We start from the raw sequence: 16,050 nt of genomic DNA on the forward strand, positions 1-16,050 counted from the left end.
AGTTCAAGTCCAGCTCATGCTGTCTTCCTCTCTGGCCATGCGTGGGAAGGTCTGCCAGCAACCTGCGGATGTTCCTTGGTTTCCTCCAGGCTGCCCGGTTTCCACCCACCATAATGCTGGCCGCCATCATATAAGTGAAATATTCTTGAGTACGGCGTAAAACACCAGTCAAATAAGTAAATAAATAAATCAAAATATTAGGCTGTTACATTATAAAACCTTCAACTTTGGCAAGTTACTAATGAACTTGTCCATGTCTCATATGTACGCACCATACTGATGGCAGGCAATCAGTCATAAACACGTTCAACTGCATGGCAAACAGCCACGTGAGCGATGTTATTCTCTGTGTGTACTTCAGCCTTTTCACATGTTTGCAAGGTGTTTCAAGCATATTCTGAAGGCATTATTCTGTGTTGACTAATAAAATTTTAGTTTTTTGTGAAGCCCTCAAACTTGCCAATCCAACCATTTTAGTTTTGTCTTGAAAACTGAACATAAGTTGCACTGAATATTGCTCTTTCATTTGCAAAAAGGTTGAGGAAATACAGTAGTACTTATCACACAAAGGCTGTCAGTGGCATGCACAACTCTGGCACACCACTGACAGGCTCCATGCATTCCAAAAGCATTTGTTAGGGTAGTACTTATCAGACGAAGGCTTTCAGTGGCATGCACAACTCTGGCACACCACTGACAGGCTGCATGCATTCCAAAACCATGTCTTAGGGTAGTACTTATCAGACGAAGGCTGTCAGTGGCATGCACAACTCTGGCACACCACTGACAGGCTCCATGCATTCCAAAACCATGTCTTAGGGTAGTACTTATCAGACAAAGGCTGTCAGTGGCATGCACAACTCTGGCACAGGACTGACAGGCTGCATGCATTCCAAAACCATGTCTTAGGGTAGTACTTATCAGACAAAGGCTTTCAGTGGCATGCACAACTCTGGCACACCACTGACAGGCTGCATGCATTCCAAAAGCATTTGTTAGGGTAGTACTTATCAGACGAAGGCTGTCAGTGGCATGCACAACTCTGGCACACCACTGACAGGCTGCATGCATTCTAAAAGCATTTGTTAGGGTAGTACTTATCAGACGAAGGTTGTCAGTGGCATGCACAACTCTGGCACACCACTGACAGGCTCCATGCATTCCAAAAGCATTTGTTAGGGTAGTACTTATCAGACGAAGGCTTTCAGTGGCATGCACAACTCTGGCACACCACTGACAGGCTGCATGCATTCCAGAACCATGTCTTAGGGTAGTACTTATCAGACAAAGGCTGTCAGTGGCATGCACAACTCTGGAACACCACTGACAGGCTGCATGCATTCCAGAACCATGTCTTAGGGTAGTACTTATCAGACAAAGGCTGTCAGTGGCATGCACAACTCTGGAACACCACTGACAGGCTGCATGCACTCCAGAACCATGTCTTAGGGTAGTACTTATCAGACGAAGGTTGTCAGTGGCATGCACAACTCTGGCACACCACTGACAGGCTGCATGCATTCCAGAACCATGTCTTAGGTTAGTACATATCAGACGAAGGTTGTCAGTGGCATGCACAACTGTGGCACACCACTGACAGGCTGCATGCATTCCAAAAGCATTTCTTAGGGAAGTACTTATCAGACAAAGGTTGTCAGTGGCATGCACAACTGTGGCACACCACTGACAGGCTGCATGCATTCCAGAACCATGTCTTAGGGTAGTACTTATCAGACGAAGGCTGTCAGTGGCATGCACAACTGTGGCACACCACTGACAGGCTGCATGCATTCCAGAACCATGTCTTAGGGTAGTACTTATCAGACGAAGGTTGTCAGTGGCATGCACAACTCTGGAACACCACTGACAGGCTGCATGCATTCTAAAAGCATTTCTTAGGGTAGTACTTATCAGACAAAGGTTGTCAGTGGCATGCACAACTCTGGAACACCACTGACAGGCTGCATGCATTCTAAAAGCATTTCTTAGGGTAGTACTTATCAGACGAAGGTTGTCAGTGGCATGCACAACTCTGGAACACCACTGACAGGCTGCATGCATTCTAAAAGCATTTCTTAGGGTAGTACTTATCAGACGAAGGCTGTCAGTGGCATGCACAACTCTGGAACACCACTGACAGGCTGCATGTATTCCAAAACCATTTCTTAGGGAAGTACTTATCAGTCAATGGCTGTCAGTGGCATGCACAACTGTGGCACACCACTGACAGGCTGCATGCATTCTAAAAGCATTTCTTAGGGTAGTACTTATCAGACAAAGGCTGTCAGTGGCATGCACAACTGTGGCACACCACTGACAGGCTCCATGCATTCCAGAACCATTTCTTACACCTTCATCTGCAATATTCAAGCAGGGAATATGGTGAAACCTTTTACAACTAGCCATTACCATTCCACAATCTCACCACAACTAAACCATTGGGAGTAACATGTTCACAGGATAACTGTCAAAATCTTTAACTCTAGCTTGTATGAGCATATATTATTTTCCTTTTGTTATCCGTTTTTTGCCAGGTTTATGTGGTGTTTATGATGGTGATGTTTCAAATGACCTCTTGATGTCAAATGGCACCATCTTTGATCCATCAGATGATGAAGAACTTAACATTCCTAATGTCTTCTCCAACTCGTGGAGGTAAATTTCTCACATTTATATTTGTGAATGTTTTTTTGTGATGTTCAGTCACAGAAGGCAGCCTATCAAGGAAGGCAACTATCCTGGAATGGAGTGAAAGTGTTTGAAAGTACAGCAACATGTTTGTGGAGATATATATGCAATGAGTGATATCACATATTCTTGAATGACGTAATGACATATTTTCTGTATTTTAGTTTGACTTACAAACATGACAAAAGAGGTTTTTATAATATCCTGCAAAAGGAAAATAATTCAGACTGCTCGATCCGTATCAGTTAACTCGTCTTTTAAAACACAAAGGCTATGACATTTTGATTATCACATTGTATCATAGCCAAACAAATACACCAGTACTTTCTCAGGAATTATTATCAAGGTACGACGAATGCTTATGTCTTCAGAGTGGACATTGCTGATACGTACATAGAGGGAGTGGATGCAGGCCTTGTGCTTCAACCATTAGCCACCCACTGCTCCTGTGCTGCCACCTACCTGTCAGGGGAGGTAACCCAAAACGTCTGCATGGATCAGTTACACATTTCAACCTGTGACCTAAGTATCAGTAAGTCATATTTTGTCCCTTTATTATTCTGCAACTTCAAGAATCGGTGTGATGCTAATTGTAAAATGTAAAGGTGGTGATGGGCAGGGTGATCAAAAAGCGCAAGTAGCAAGCCGCAGAGGGCTGCCTCCTGCCATTCCTGTAGCTACCTACTTTGAATATTCTTACCATTTAAATCAATGGTAATTGTGACATAATTATTTTCAATTCAGCCGCCTGCTTTTGAACTCTGACCTCCTCCCCCAATTTTAAATGAAACCCTGGTTGAGGATGAGAGGGTTCATGGCCAAGTGGTTAGTGTGCTAGCGCAGCACCTCTCACCGGGACCAGGGGCCTCTTACCAATACTCTGGTTGTATGTGGGAAGGTGTGTCCTCAACGTGTGGATGGTCAGTTGTTTCCCGAACTTTGCCTAGTTTCCTTCCACCATAATATCTGGCCGCTGTCATATTTAAGTGATGCAATCTTGATTACATTGTAAAACTCCAATCAAATAAACAGTTATAAGTATTTGTGTTTATGGGAATCAGATTGTGTGCATGTTGAGGAATAACATGTATTTCTCCAATAGGGGTTCTAATTGCAAGATTCTCAGATGGCATATTCCTCCACAGAACCCTGGTTATACGTGTATATTGTCACAGCTATTTTTGGATGTTAGTCAGCTGAAGTTAAAGATGAAGTACCATATTTCACCTAAACTTTGGTACAGAAAAAGGAACATGAATAAAGAATTATGAAGAACTCTCTACTTAAGTCAATGTTTTTGATTGTAACCATGACTCTAGGACAAGTCACTCAGTGTCATACGTATCTTTCATTGGGGAGAGCCCACTTTCTCACTACAGACAAAACACTGGTAGGCCTAGAGATGTGTCATTAATGGTACATTAGACTGGAATCACTAATTGTATTGCTCTGGGAAATTTTTTGGGTCTGCAATGATGAATTATTATTGTTGTTGCTGTACTGAATTGCTGTGGGGCAAAAACTGGTGCTTCATTGTGCAATCTGTGATTTATTCATAATTTTTAGACCCTGAATTCGGGACAGAAGACTTTGTGGATTCAGCCATTGAGTCCTTGATCACCAGATCAAAAAGACAAACCAACAGACGACCTTTACCTCGTATCGACCTAAATTATGACCCAGAGGTAAGAGTGTTGCAAACATGTGAAGCTCTCCATTACAATGGTGGCCAGTTGTATCTGCATATTGTTTTTGGCAGAGTAAGGCAACACTAGGGTAATTTTCAGATTTAAGAGCAAAATCCAAAAGTGAAATATAGATAATCCACCGTTTCAATTTGTCTCTTAATGTTGTTATGGTTTACCTGTTTTTTAGGCTTTCCAGTCATGTAAATATGGTTTCAGCAGGAAAAATTGCCAGGATAACCATAAAATACATGTAGATGATTTTCAAGTTTTTATTTTGATATTCTCCTCCAAGACTTAAAAAGATGTTTATTCTGGCCGTAAAACAACAGTTGACATTAGTATAGCGACATTCAGTCAGACGTACTGCTAGGCAGCACATTCTTCATTTGATTAAACTAAGGGTGAAAATAACATTAGTACCCCAAAAAGGACCAGTACCCCAAAACTTTGTATAACAAGGTTTAAAATTCAATCAGGAAATGTTATATAAGTTGAGCACTCATATTAGCTCATCTTATGATAGACTTGAGGTGCTTTTGTGGCTGAGTGGTTAGCGTGCCAGTGTCGGGGAAGGACTCAATATGGTTGCTGTGAGTTCAAGACCAGCTCAAGTTGGCTTTTTTTTGGGGTGTAAGTGAGGTGATCTGCCAGTAACCTGCGAATGGTCATGGGTTTTCCCAACAATCTTCCTGGCTTCCTAACTTTATAATGCTGGTCGCCATTGTATAAGTGAAATATTCTTGAGTGTGGCGTTATACACAAATCAAATAAATAAATAAATATATAAATAAATATGGTCGATTGGGCTTGACAAAAGATTTATTACATGTGTACAGTTTGAGATTTTTATTCATTTCTTAATATTTGTTGATTTCATTGGTATTTAATATGTGTATCATCATACTCAAGAAGTTTTCATTCATGTTTTATCTCCTTAGCATCTGAAGTTATTACTGAAGTGTTGAAATCAGTTTCTAATTTTGCCCAAAATTTTGACAAGTTGCTGTTGTTGTTGTTTGGATCAGATTCCTAGCTGGCCGTCAAATGGGTGGTACCAGGAGAATGCTACAGACTTCTGTGATGACTTCCTGTTCCGCCAGTCCAACCTCTCCCGTCAGTGTGGAGAAGCCCTTGAAGACCTGAATCTGAAGTATGTTCTCTCAGCCTGCGTGGATGACATTAAGGTAACAGAATGGAAGGTGTAACCGAATCAGGGCAAACCTTGTTGTTAGATCTGGCAGTTAAGCAGCCCTTGTTGAGTCCTGTGCCAACCTGTGGATGGCTGTGGGTTTCCCCTGGGCTGTTCCAAGTTTCCTTTCACCAGAGTGGTGCTTGGCCCCTTATATATTTAGAATATCCTTGAGGACAGTGTCAAAGCACAAATATAAACATAAACTCATTTGCTATGGATTTACTGAAAATTTGAATAGAACTTTTTTTTACAAGGTTTTTACAATGGCTTCAGTCCCCCATTGCCATGAATGGCCTTTATGTCCCTTACCTACGACCAACAGTTCTCCATGCTCATTAAAAATTGACGATAGTCATTAATGGACCCTTCTGGATGACAAGCAGTCTTGCATAGTCATTACTGGCACTCATCAGTGACTAGCAGCATTGCATAGTCATTACTGGCACTCATCAGTGACTAGCAGCATTGCATAGTCATTACTGGCACTTATCAGTGACTAGCAGCATTGCATAGTCATTACTGGCAGTTATCAGTGACTAGCAGCCTTGTGTAGTTATTACTGGCACTGATCAGTGACTAGCAGCCTTGCATAGTCATCACTGGCAGTTATCAGTGACTAGCAGCCTTGTGTAATTATATTTCTGGCACTTATCAGTGACAAGCAGCCTTGCATAGTCATTACTGGCACTTATCAGTGACTAGCAGCTTTGCATATCATTATTGGCACTTATCAGTGACTAGCAGCCTTGTGTAGGTATTACTGGCACTTATTAGTGATTAGCAGCCTTGTGTAGTCATTGCTGGCACTTATCAGTGACTAGCAGCCTTGTGTAGGTATTACTGGCAGTTATCAGTGACTATCAGCCTTGTGTAGTTATTACTGGCACTGATCAGTGACAAGCAGCCTTGCATAGTCATTACTGGCACTTATCAGTGACTAGCAGCTTTGCATATCATTATTGGCACTTATCAGTGACTAGCAGCCTTGTGTAGTTATTACTGGCACTTATCAGTGACAAGCAGCCTTGTGTAGGTATTACTGGCACTGATCAGTGACTAACAGCCTTGTGTAGTTATTACTGGCACTGATCAGTGACAAGCAGCCTTGTGTAGGTATTACTGGCAGTTATCAGTGACTAGCAGCCTTGTGTAGTTATTACTGGCACTGATCAGTGACAAGCAGCCTTGCATAGTCATTACTGGCAGTTATCGGTGACAAGCAGCCTTGCGTAGTCATTACTGGCACTTATCGGTGACTAGCAGCCTTGCATAGTCATTACTGGCAGTTATCGGTGACTAGCAGCCTTGTGTAATTATTACTGGCACTAATTAGCGATTAGCAGCCTTGCATAGTTATTACTGGCACTTATCAGTGACTAGCAGCCTTGTGTAGTTATTACTGGCACTAATTAGCGATTAGCAGCCTTGTGTAGTTATTACTGGCACTTATCAGTGACTAGCAGCCTTGTGTAGTCATTACTGGCACTTATCAGTGACTAGCAGCATTGTGTAGTTATTACTGGCACTGATCAGTGACAAGCAATCTTGCATAGTCATTACTGGCACTTATCAGTGACTAGCAACTTTGCATAGTCATTACTGGCACATCGGTGACTAGCAGCCTTGCATAGTCATTACTGGCACTTATCTGTGACTAGAAGCTTTGCATAGTCATGACTGGTACTTATGGGTGAGTAGCAGCCTTTGCATGAACACTGTATGTTTCAGGTGACTGGTGGTATAGACTGGGCACTGTCAGCATGGAGTAGTATCCGCGTGGCTTGTGAACAAGAGGCCAGGCGCACAGTGGTAGATCAGACAAACACAACAGTGCTTCTAAACAAGCTCCTCTCAGCCAGTTGTTACCAGGATTGTAGTGGAAATGGCAACTGTGTTGATGGTATGGATTACCTCCCTTGTGTACCTTGAATTTGATTGTCATGGATTTGTAGCTAATTTGTGTTTCATGCTGAAATACTGACCTGATATCACCCATAGGAAACTGACAATTCACTTTACCTGTAGACTTGATAAGGTATTTGCAACACTTCTTAACCATACTTCAATCAATTTCCTTTGTGCTTACCTGTCAGGTACATGTATTTGTTAAATTGTTTACTTGTAGCTTTGATAACTCCCACTGTGAATATATCTATCAGGTCGTGTGTTTCTGCTCGACATGATATCAGGCAAAAGTGGAAAGAACAAAAATAATTTGTGTATGATTGTCTAAAACTTACAAAAGACCTTGCAGATTTGTTGGAATGAGGGCCTCTTGCATGAAACCCACCTAATGTTACGAGCACGTAACAGCCATGGCGATGTAATGTCTACATTGCTGGTAACAGTCATAGTTACATGCTTGTAACATTAAGACGGCTTCGTGCAAGTGGGCCTAGGAGGGAGTACCTTCATTCTTATCCTTTTACTCATCTTTTAAAACACAATAGCTGTGACACAGGTCTAGCTCTTTAAAGACACAGCTTATTGTTTGAAAATTCCTGTCATGAGTAAATGGTCCCTTTTGGCTAGTAACACTGGTGTGTTGAGTAATTATCTCTGATTCTATTACAGGTTTGTGCATGTGTGATGCCGGGTACCTGGGCTCAGACTGTTCTGTCAGGGCTGATATTGGTCCGCAGCTTATGGGAATTGATGAGGGTCACATGTGTGATGTTAACCTGACCTCCCAAACAGACTGCTCCACTGTCACCCTCCGGGGTTACAGCTTTGTGAACAGCCCGGCTCTTGAATGCAGGTTTCACCCTGCTAAGGTGTGTGGACTGATAGCCTTTTCTGATCAATATTGTTGTACATCCTAACTTCACATAAAGGCAGTGAAGTATCCACATAGACTGCTGTTTATTTTTTTAACAAAAAGAGATAGGTGAATAGCTGTGTGCTGTGTTAAGTGTGGGTTGATGTGTTGTGGGGGGAATGTTTGAAATTTGGATGCATGATTTGGTGGGCTATTCTGTGACTTGATTGGCTATTCTGTGACTGAGTGTGCTATTCTGTGACTAGGTGGACTATTCTGTGACTAGGGGGCGTTCTCTGATTGGGTGGGCTATTCTATGACTTGATTGGGTATTCTGTGATTGAGTGTGCTATTCTGTGACTAGGTGGACTATTCTGTGACTAGGGGGCATTCTCTGATTGGGTGGGCTATCCTATGACTTGATTGGGTATTCTATGAGTGAGTGTGCTATTCTGTGACTAGGTGGACTATTCTGTGACTAGGGGGCATTCTCTGATTGGGTGGACTATTCTATGACTTGATGGGGGTATTCTATGAGTGAGTGTGCTATTCTGTGACTAAGGGTGCTATTCTGTGAATGGGTAAGATATTTTCTGACTGAGGGGTCTATTCCCTGATTGAGTGGACCATTCTGTGACTGGGTAGGCAATTATGTGGCTTGCTGGGCTATTCTCTGGCTTGCTGGGCTATTATCTGACCTGGTGGGCTATTTTGTGATGTGTTGGGCTGTTCTGTGATGTGTTTCAGTTAAAAACTAAATATTGGGGCTAAAAAAAACTAAATCCTGTGTTTTTCCGGTTGACTTTGATAGCTAACGGCTGCATCCGTGACAAACCGAACTGTTCATGCGTGTATTGCCTAATCAATTGATTAATTGACTGCTTTAATCAAGCATGAATGACGAACTCCAATAATGGCGAATTTATATTTTACGTTCAGTTGCTTAAAAGGTGACAGGTCACTTTGCCAATGGATTAAAAGTACTCACCCGACAGTCAAAGGCTGGTGGGATAACAAGTGACACCTCTATTAATACTGCTCACAGTAGGTGCAAATGACATTTTCTTACATAGTGATAACCGATCCCCAATTGTTAAAATCTCTTATCCAGATTACGTAGATTAGCGACACCACAGGAAACAAAAGATGATTATAACCACCGTTGATAATACTTGTTTGACGTGCTTGAGTAATTTCGGAAAATTAAACAGTTTTACAATCACAAACCCTTGTGACTTTGATCTGTTCTGTGACTGGGTGGGCCATTCTGTGACTGGGTGGGCCATTCTGTGACTGGGTGGGCTATTCTGTCCTTGGGTTGGCTGTTCTGTGATTTGGTGGGCTATTCTGTGACTGGGTGGGCCATTCTGTGACTGGGTGGGCCATTCTGTGACTGGGTGGGCCATTCTGTGACTGGGTGGGCCATTCTGTGACTGGGTGGGCTATTCTGTCATTGGGTTGGCTGTTCTGTGACTGGGTGGGCCATTCTGTGACTGGGTGGGCCATTCTGTGACTGGGTGGGCCATTCTGTGACTGGGTGGGCTATTCTGTCCTTGGGTTGGCTGTTCTGTGATTTGGTGGGCTATTCGGTGATTTGTTGGGTGGGGTTATGTGTGATTGAGTGTCATTTTGTCATTAGGTTGGCTGTTCTGTGATTTGCTTGGTATTCTGTAACTGAGTGGGCTATTCTGTGACTGGGTGGGCTATTCTGTCATTGGGTTGGCTGTTTTGTTATTGGGTGGGCTATTCTGTGATTTGCTGGGTGGGTTATTATCTGATTGAGTGTCATTCTGTCATTGGGTTGGCTGTTTGGTGATTGGTTTGGCTGTTCTGTGATTTGCTTGGTATTCTGTGACTGAGTGGGCTCTTCTGTGACTGGGTGGGCTATTCTGTCATTGGGTTGGTTATTCTGTGACTGGGTTGTCTATTTTGTCATTGGGTTGGCTGTTTTGTTATTGGGTGGGCTATTCTGTGATTTGCTGGGTGGGTTATTATCTGATTGAGTGTCATTCTGTCATTAGGTTGGCTATTCTGTGATTTGCATGGTATTCTGTGACTGAGTGGGCTATTCTGTGACTGGGTTGGCTATTTTGTCATTGGGTTATCTATTCTGTGATTGGGTTGGTTATTCTGTGACTGGGTTGTCTATTTTGTCATTGGGTTGGCTGTTCTGTGATTGGATTGGCTATTCTGTGTTTTGTAGGGTAGGCTACTGTGATTTGCATGGTGGGTTATTCTCTGATTGAGTGTCATTCTGTCATGGGGTTGGCTATTCTGTGATTTGCTTGGTATTCTGTCTGGGTGGGCTATTCTGTGACTGGGTGGGCTCTGTCATTGGGTTGGCTATTCTGTGTTTTGCATTTTCTGTGACTGAATGCGCTATTCTGTGACTGTGTTGGCTATTCTGTCATTGGGTTGGCTGTTCTGTGATTCTGTGATTTGCTGGGTTGGCTATTCTGTCATTTAGTTGGGTGTTCCATGATTTGTTTGGATGTTCTGTGATTTGCTTGGTATTCTGTGACTGGGTGGTCCATTCTTTCATTAGATTGGTTATCCTGTGATTTGCTTGGTATTCTGTGAATGAGTGGGTTATTCTGTGACTGAGTGGGCCATTCTGTGACTTAGTGGACTACTCTGTCATTGGGTTGGCTATTCTGTGATTTGCTTGGTATTCTGTGACTGAGTGAGCTGTTCTGGGACTTAGTGGGCTACTCTGTCATTGGGTTGGCTATTCTGTGATTTGCTTGGTATTCTGTGACTGAGTGAGCTATTCTGGGACTAGTTGGGCTATTCTGTCATTTAGTTGGCTGCTCTGTGATTGGGTTGGCTATTCTGTGATTTGCTGGGTAGGCTATTCTGTGACTGAGTGAGCTATTCTGTGACTTGGTGGGTTCTGTCATTGGGTTGGCTATTCTGTGATTTGTTGGGTAGGCTATTCTGTGACTGGGTGTGCTGTTTTGTGACTGGGTGGGTTCTGTCATTGGGTTGGCTATTCTGTGATTTGCTTGGTATTCTGTGACTGAGTGGGCTATTCTGTGACTGGGTTGGCTATTCTGTCATTGGGTTGGCTGTTCTGTCATTGGGTTGGCTGTTCTGTTATTGAGTTGGCTATTCTGTGATTTGCTGGGTAGGCTATTCTGTCATTTAGTTGGCTGTTCCATGATTTGCTTGGTATTCTGTGACTAGGTGGTCTATTCTTTCATTAGATTGGCTATCCTGTGGTTTGCTTGGTATTCTGTGACTGAGTGGGCTATTCTGTCATTGGGTTGGCTATTCTGTGATTTGCTTGGTATTCTGTGTCTGGGAATAGTGGGAAGGATGGGTAGGTGGTTGACTGAACGGGCGGATGGGATTTAGTGGGATATATACATATCGGTCATGTGTAATAAATCAATAATTTGCTTAGGTGTTGGATTGTAATTAGAAATAATTAAAGTATGATACATCTTTTTTTCTCAGGTCTCAAGCACTGGTGTAGGCCTACCAAGCAATCTGTACTCTTACCACACGGCAACATTTAAAACTTTCACCAAGATAACCTGTATGGTGTTCCAAGAACCGTCATCACTGGAGGGCCTGTTTGTCTCTGCGAGTAACGGCGAATCTGTGTACGGATCAGAGGAGTTTTATCTCCAGTACGACTCCAGCTGCTACACCTGTGAAAGCACTGGCAACCTGCCAACAGATGTCAGTTGTACCATCAAGGTACTTGGGAAATCACGCCTTCAGTGGAGATCTGGATGGGACTGTTTTAGAACTATACATTTTCAACAATTGTGTATTCTCTCTTCATAGTTAGGCCTGTTATTTTCTTCAGCTTAAATGTTGCCGTTTAATTTATTTGATTGATGTTTTGCACCTTACTCAAGAATATTTCATACAACAACGGCCAGCATTAGGGTGAAGGGAAACCAGGTGGAACCCAGGGGAAATCCACAACGTTGTCATTTAACCTTTATTGTCTAGCCACAATTCACAGTTTTTTTGCTCACCCTATTTTCAGGGTATTTGACCTATTGTGGCCTATGCTTCTGTATGGTACAGTTCTCGTGTTATTTATTTATTTCATTGGTGTTTTATGCCATGCTCAAGAATATTTCACTTATATGATGGTGGCAATCATTACAGTGAGAGAAAAGTGTACTCTGCCCAGGGTAAACTCCCAATTATGCGCAGGTTGCTGGCAGACCTGCCCACATATGACTGGATAGAGGAAGCAAGCATGAGACTTGAACTTCAAGTCAGAGTGTCTGGATTGGTGAGAGGCTTTGTTTTTCATGTTAAGTTGCAGATTTTGCAGGGGCGTGCGGTAGTTCTGCTATTAAAGCATGTTGAAAGTGGAAAAAATGGCCATTTTCATTGAAAGAATATTTTCTTTCCTAATAAATAAAGTATTGTTGAAGCCGGGGATGTGAATTTATTATACAATTCTGATGTTTATACATGCTGGTCATGATATTGTCTCCCTTGTTTCTGCAGCCAAACACCTGTGATATAGAGGGCCGTTGCTATCAGGCAGGTCAGGCAATATCACTAGAGGATCCGCTCCGTCAGTGTCAACCCAGCAGTGACCAGTATGGATGGACGGATATAACTCCCCCTGAAACAACAACAACCTCTGGTGGGTTAACAAGTAATTTTGCTGCAGGTTAACATTGTTTAATCTGAACAGTGCTGTAGCCCCTTAAAGCGAAATTCAGCTGATGGATCTTGCCAATGCATTAGTGATGAAGATCATTCTGTTTGCTGTTTGACAAAAATTGGGTCTTCATATAATCAGTAATTAATTATAAAAGTCCTAATCATGTTCCAAAAATAACTATATGAATTCATGAGATCTATGTACAGACATCCAAGTCTCAGCTGATGTCGTTTTTCTGGCCAACCATTTTGCCTCATTTTTTCATTCCTCCGGACACTGGTTCAAGTTTGCTGTTTGCTGGTTTGCTGGTTTACTGTTTGCTGTTTGCTTGTTTGCTGTTTCCTGGTTTTGCTGTTTGCTGGTTTAAGTACTGTATTTCATTTAAAGTTTAGCATGTTAAGCTGTACTTTTGGAAGCAAGTGAAGGCCCTAAAAGGGTATTTTTGAATCCAAAACTACAGTTTTTCTGATATAAAATTAATCTCACACTTTTCAGAAACTTGTTAAATGGTTCTGTGAGGTTGATGAGTCAGATTAAAGCAAAATGTTATACTTCAGATAAATACAGTATCTGATATTAAGCTATATGTTTTGATTGACCTGAAGTAATAAGAGCGAGAAGTGGCTCAGTGGCCAGATGCTGTTACTCATGAGAAATTCTAACTGATACCCTGACATTCCTCAACCTTTTCACATATGAAAGAGCTGTTTTTGAGTGCAATTTATTCACTTTTTCAATTTGATTTTGGAGACAAAACTACATTGCTTGAGTTGGTCGGTTTCAGAGCTTCACAAAAAGCATAGTTATATCAGTCTACATGGAATAACACCTGAAGAAACATCTTGAGAACATGAGCTAAGGATGACAGTGTCTTTGTTGTTCTGTTACATGTGAGAAGGTTAAACATTATCCTAGGGTACACTTTAATAGTCTTACTGTGTGAAGCGCCCTAATATGAATAACCTTCAGGAAGATATAACTCACGTAACCGTCAATCTAGATATCTTCTATCTCACTGTTAAGTGTGTTTTTGCCTTACGTGAAGTTAACACCAATATTATCAATTTTTTCCTGTTTCTCCTCTCTGCAGGTCTCACACCTTGTCAGCTGGGACAAAACTGTGTGAACAACTACAAAATCATGTCTGCGCTCTCCAGTAAATCTACTCTGTGCAGGTATGTGAATCACACTTTATGAGAGCTAGACTGTTTTGTCTTTTGCTTCCCTGCATCTTATCGCTACACATCTGTGTAAACACCCCAAAGTGGAGATATTTAATTGTCACACCGCGATGAATATCCCAAAGTCAAGATTCTGTCTTCCATTTCTTTCATTTCAAACACCTGTCAACATCCCAAAACCAAGATTCTGGGTTCCATTACAAACACCTCAACATCACAAAACCAAGACTTTTCAAATCATCACACCCCTTTCAACATCACAAAACCAAGATCTTCAAATCGTCTCACCTCTGTCAACATGACAAAGCCAAGACTCTTCAAATCATCACACCTCTGCCAACATGACAAAGCCAAGACTCTTCAAATCATCACACCTCTGTCAACATGACAAAGCCAAGGCTCTTCAAATCATCACACCTCTGTCAACATGACAAAGCCAAGACTCTTCAAATCATCACACCTCTGTCAACATGACAAAGCCAAGACTCTTCAAATCATCACACCTCTGTCAACATGACAAAGCCAAGACTCTTCAAATCATCACACCTCTGTCAACATGACAAAGCCAAGACTCTTCAAATCATCACACCTCTGTCAACATGACAAAGCCAAGACTCTTCAAATCATCACACCTCTGTCAACATGACAAAGCCAAGACACTTCATATCACCACACCCCTTTCAACATGACAAAGCCAAGACTCTTCAAATCATCACACCTCTGTCAACATGACAAAGCCAAGACTCTTCAAATCATCACACCTCTGTCAACATGACAAAGCCAAGACACTTCAAATCATCACACTCCTGTCAACATGACAAAGCCATACTCTTCAAATCATCACACCTCTGGAAATCGAGGACCAGCTTGGCACATATACTGCGGATTGATCCATAAACAGAATGCAGAGCCAATAGCAAAATACTGCAATTTGGAAATCTTCAAGTATATAAACCAAGCAAGATTTTTGACAAACATACTTCTGTTGTAGTGTATTTGTCGTTTTCAGTTGGCTTGAATCTTAATGTTGTGTTGTGTAATCTTCATATTGTGTAACAGTTTAAATGGAATCTTGTTACATAATTTTCATATTATAAATGTATCAAGTCTTTGTCATTGTGATTATTTTGCCTTTCTTCCTCCAATAAATTCTTTCATTATCTGAATTGATTGACACAATACCTGGCACATATCAAAGCACTAGTCAGATGTACCACAGGGTCAGATCATTTCTGGCTGAGGGGGTTAGCACGGCAGCATGCCGCAGTTACTCAGAAATCTCCCCCCAATGCAATTGCTGCGAGTTCAAGTCCAGCACACGCTGGCTTTCTCTCTGGCCGTATGTGTGAAGGTCTGACAGCAGCCGGCAGATGGTCGTGGGTTTTCCCTGGGCGATGCACGGTTTTCTCCCACCCTAATGCTGGCCACCGTTGTATAAGTGAAATATCCTTGAGTACAGCATAAAACACCAGTCGAATAAGTAAATAAATCAAATCATATTTTCTGATTTATTAGTGGCGCAGAGACAGCACGGATGTGTCTACGTCAGTTCTCTACCACGTGCCCCACAAGTTCACAGCTGGAGGCAGAGTTATCTGCCCACATTTCCACCCTCAATCTCAACTGTCAGATACCAAACTTCCAGGTAAGTGATTTACTCACCAAGCACAGATTATTTCTGTGTGAAATCAAAGATGACCTTAGCACCTCTGATTTCACAGCAGCCATGTTTGGCCAGGGGTTTACATTTCAAACACCTCACTGAATTTTTCAGCCATTTGTGTCATATAATGCATGTTGAAGGCCTTTTGTCTTTGACCGATATGGTATGCATAGTTGTACGTCACACCTGTGTGTCATTGCACTTCGTTTCAGTCTTTCCTTAAAAATAACCACCATCA

The 16,050-nt window shown here is 42.0% G+C and overlaps 1 protein-coding gene across 1 annotated transcript in view; it reads left to right on the plus strand.

Annotated features, from left to right (window-relative positions):
- Window positions 1-16,050, plus strand: part of LOC135476426 (uncharacterized) — a 58,229-nt gene that overhangs the window by 16,005 nt on the left and 26,174 nt on the right. The window contains exons 14-23 of the mRNA XM_064756453.1: window positions 2,535-2,655; window positions 3,060-3,220; window positions 4,255-4,373; window positions 5,402-5,560; window positions 7,297-7,468; window positions 8,143-8,342; window positions 11,786-12,031; window positions 12,806-12,947; window positions 14,059-14,143; window positions 15,665-15,794. Coding sequence (XP_064612523.1) covers window positions 2,535-2,655; window positions 3,060-3,220; window positions 4,255-4,373; window positions 5,402-5,560; window positions 7,297-7,468; window positions 8,143-8,342; window positions 11,786-12,031; window positions 12,806-12,947; window positions 14,059-14,143; window positions 15,665-15,794 — 1,535 coding nt within the window. The remainder of the gene's footprint in view (window positions 1-2,534; window positions 2,656-3,059; window positions 3,221-4,254; window positions 4,374-5,401; window positions 5,561-7,296; window positions 7,469-8,142; window positions 8,343-11,785; window positions 12,032-12,805; window positions 12,948-14,058; window positions 14,144-15,664; window positions 15,795-16,050) is intronic.

The sequence above is a fragment of the Liolophura sinensis genome, chromosome 10, assembly GCF_032854445.1.
Source record: "Liolophura sinensis isolate JHLJ2023 chromosome 10, CUHK_Ljap_v2, whole genome shotgun sequence".
Lineage (NCBI taxonomy): Eukaryota > Metazoa > Mollusca > Polyplacophora > Chitonida > Chitonidae > Liolophura > Liolophura sinensis.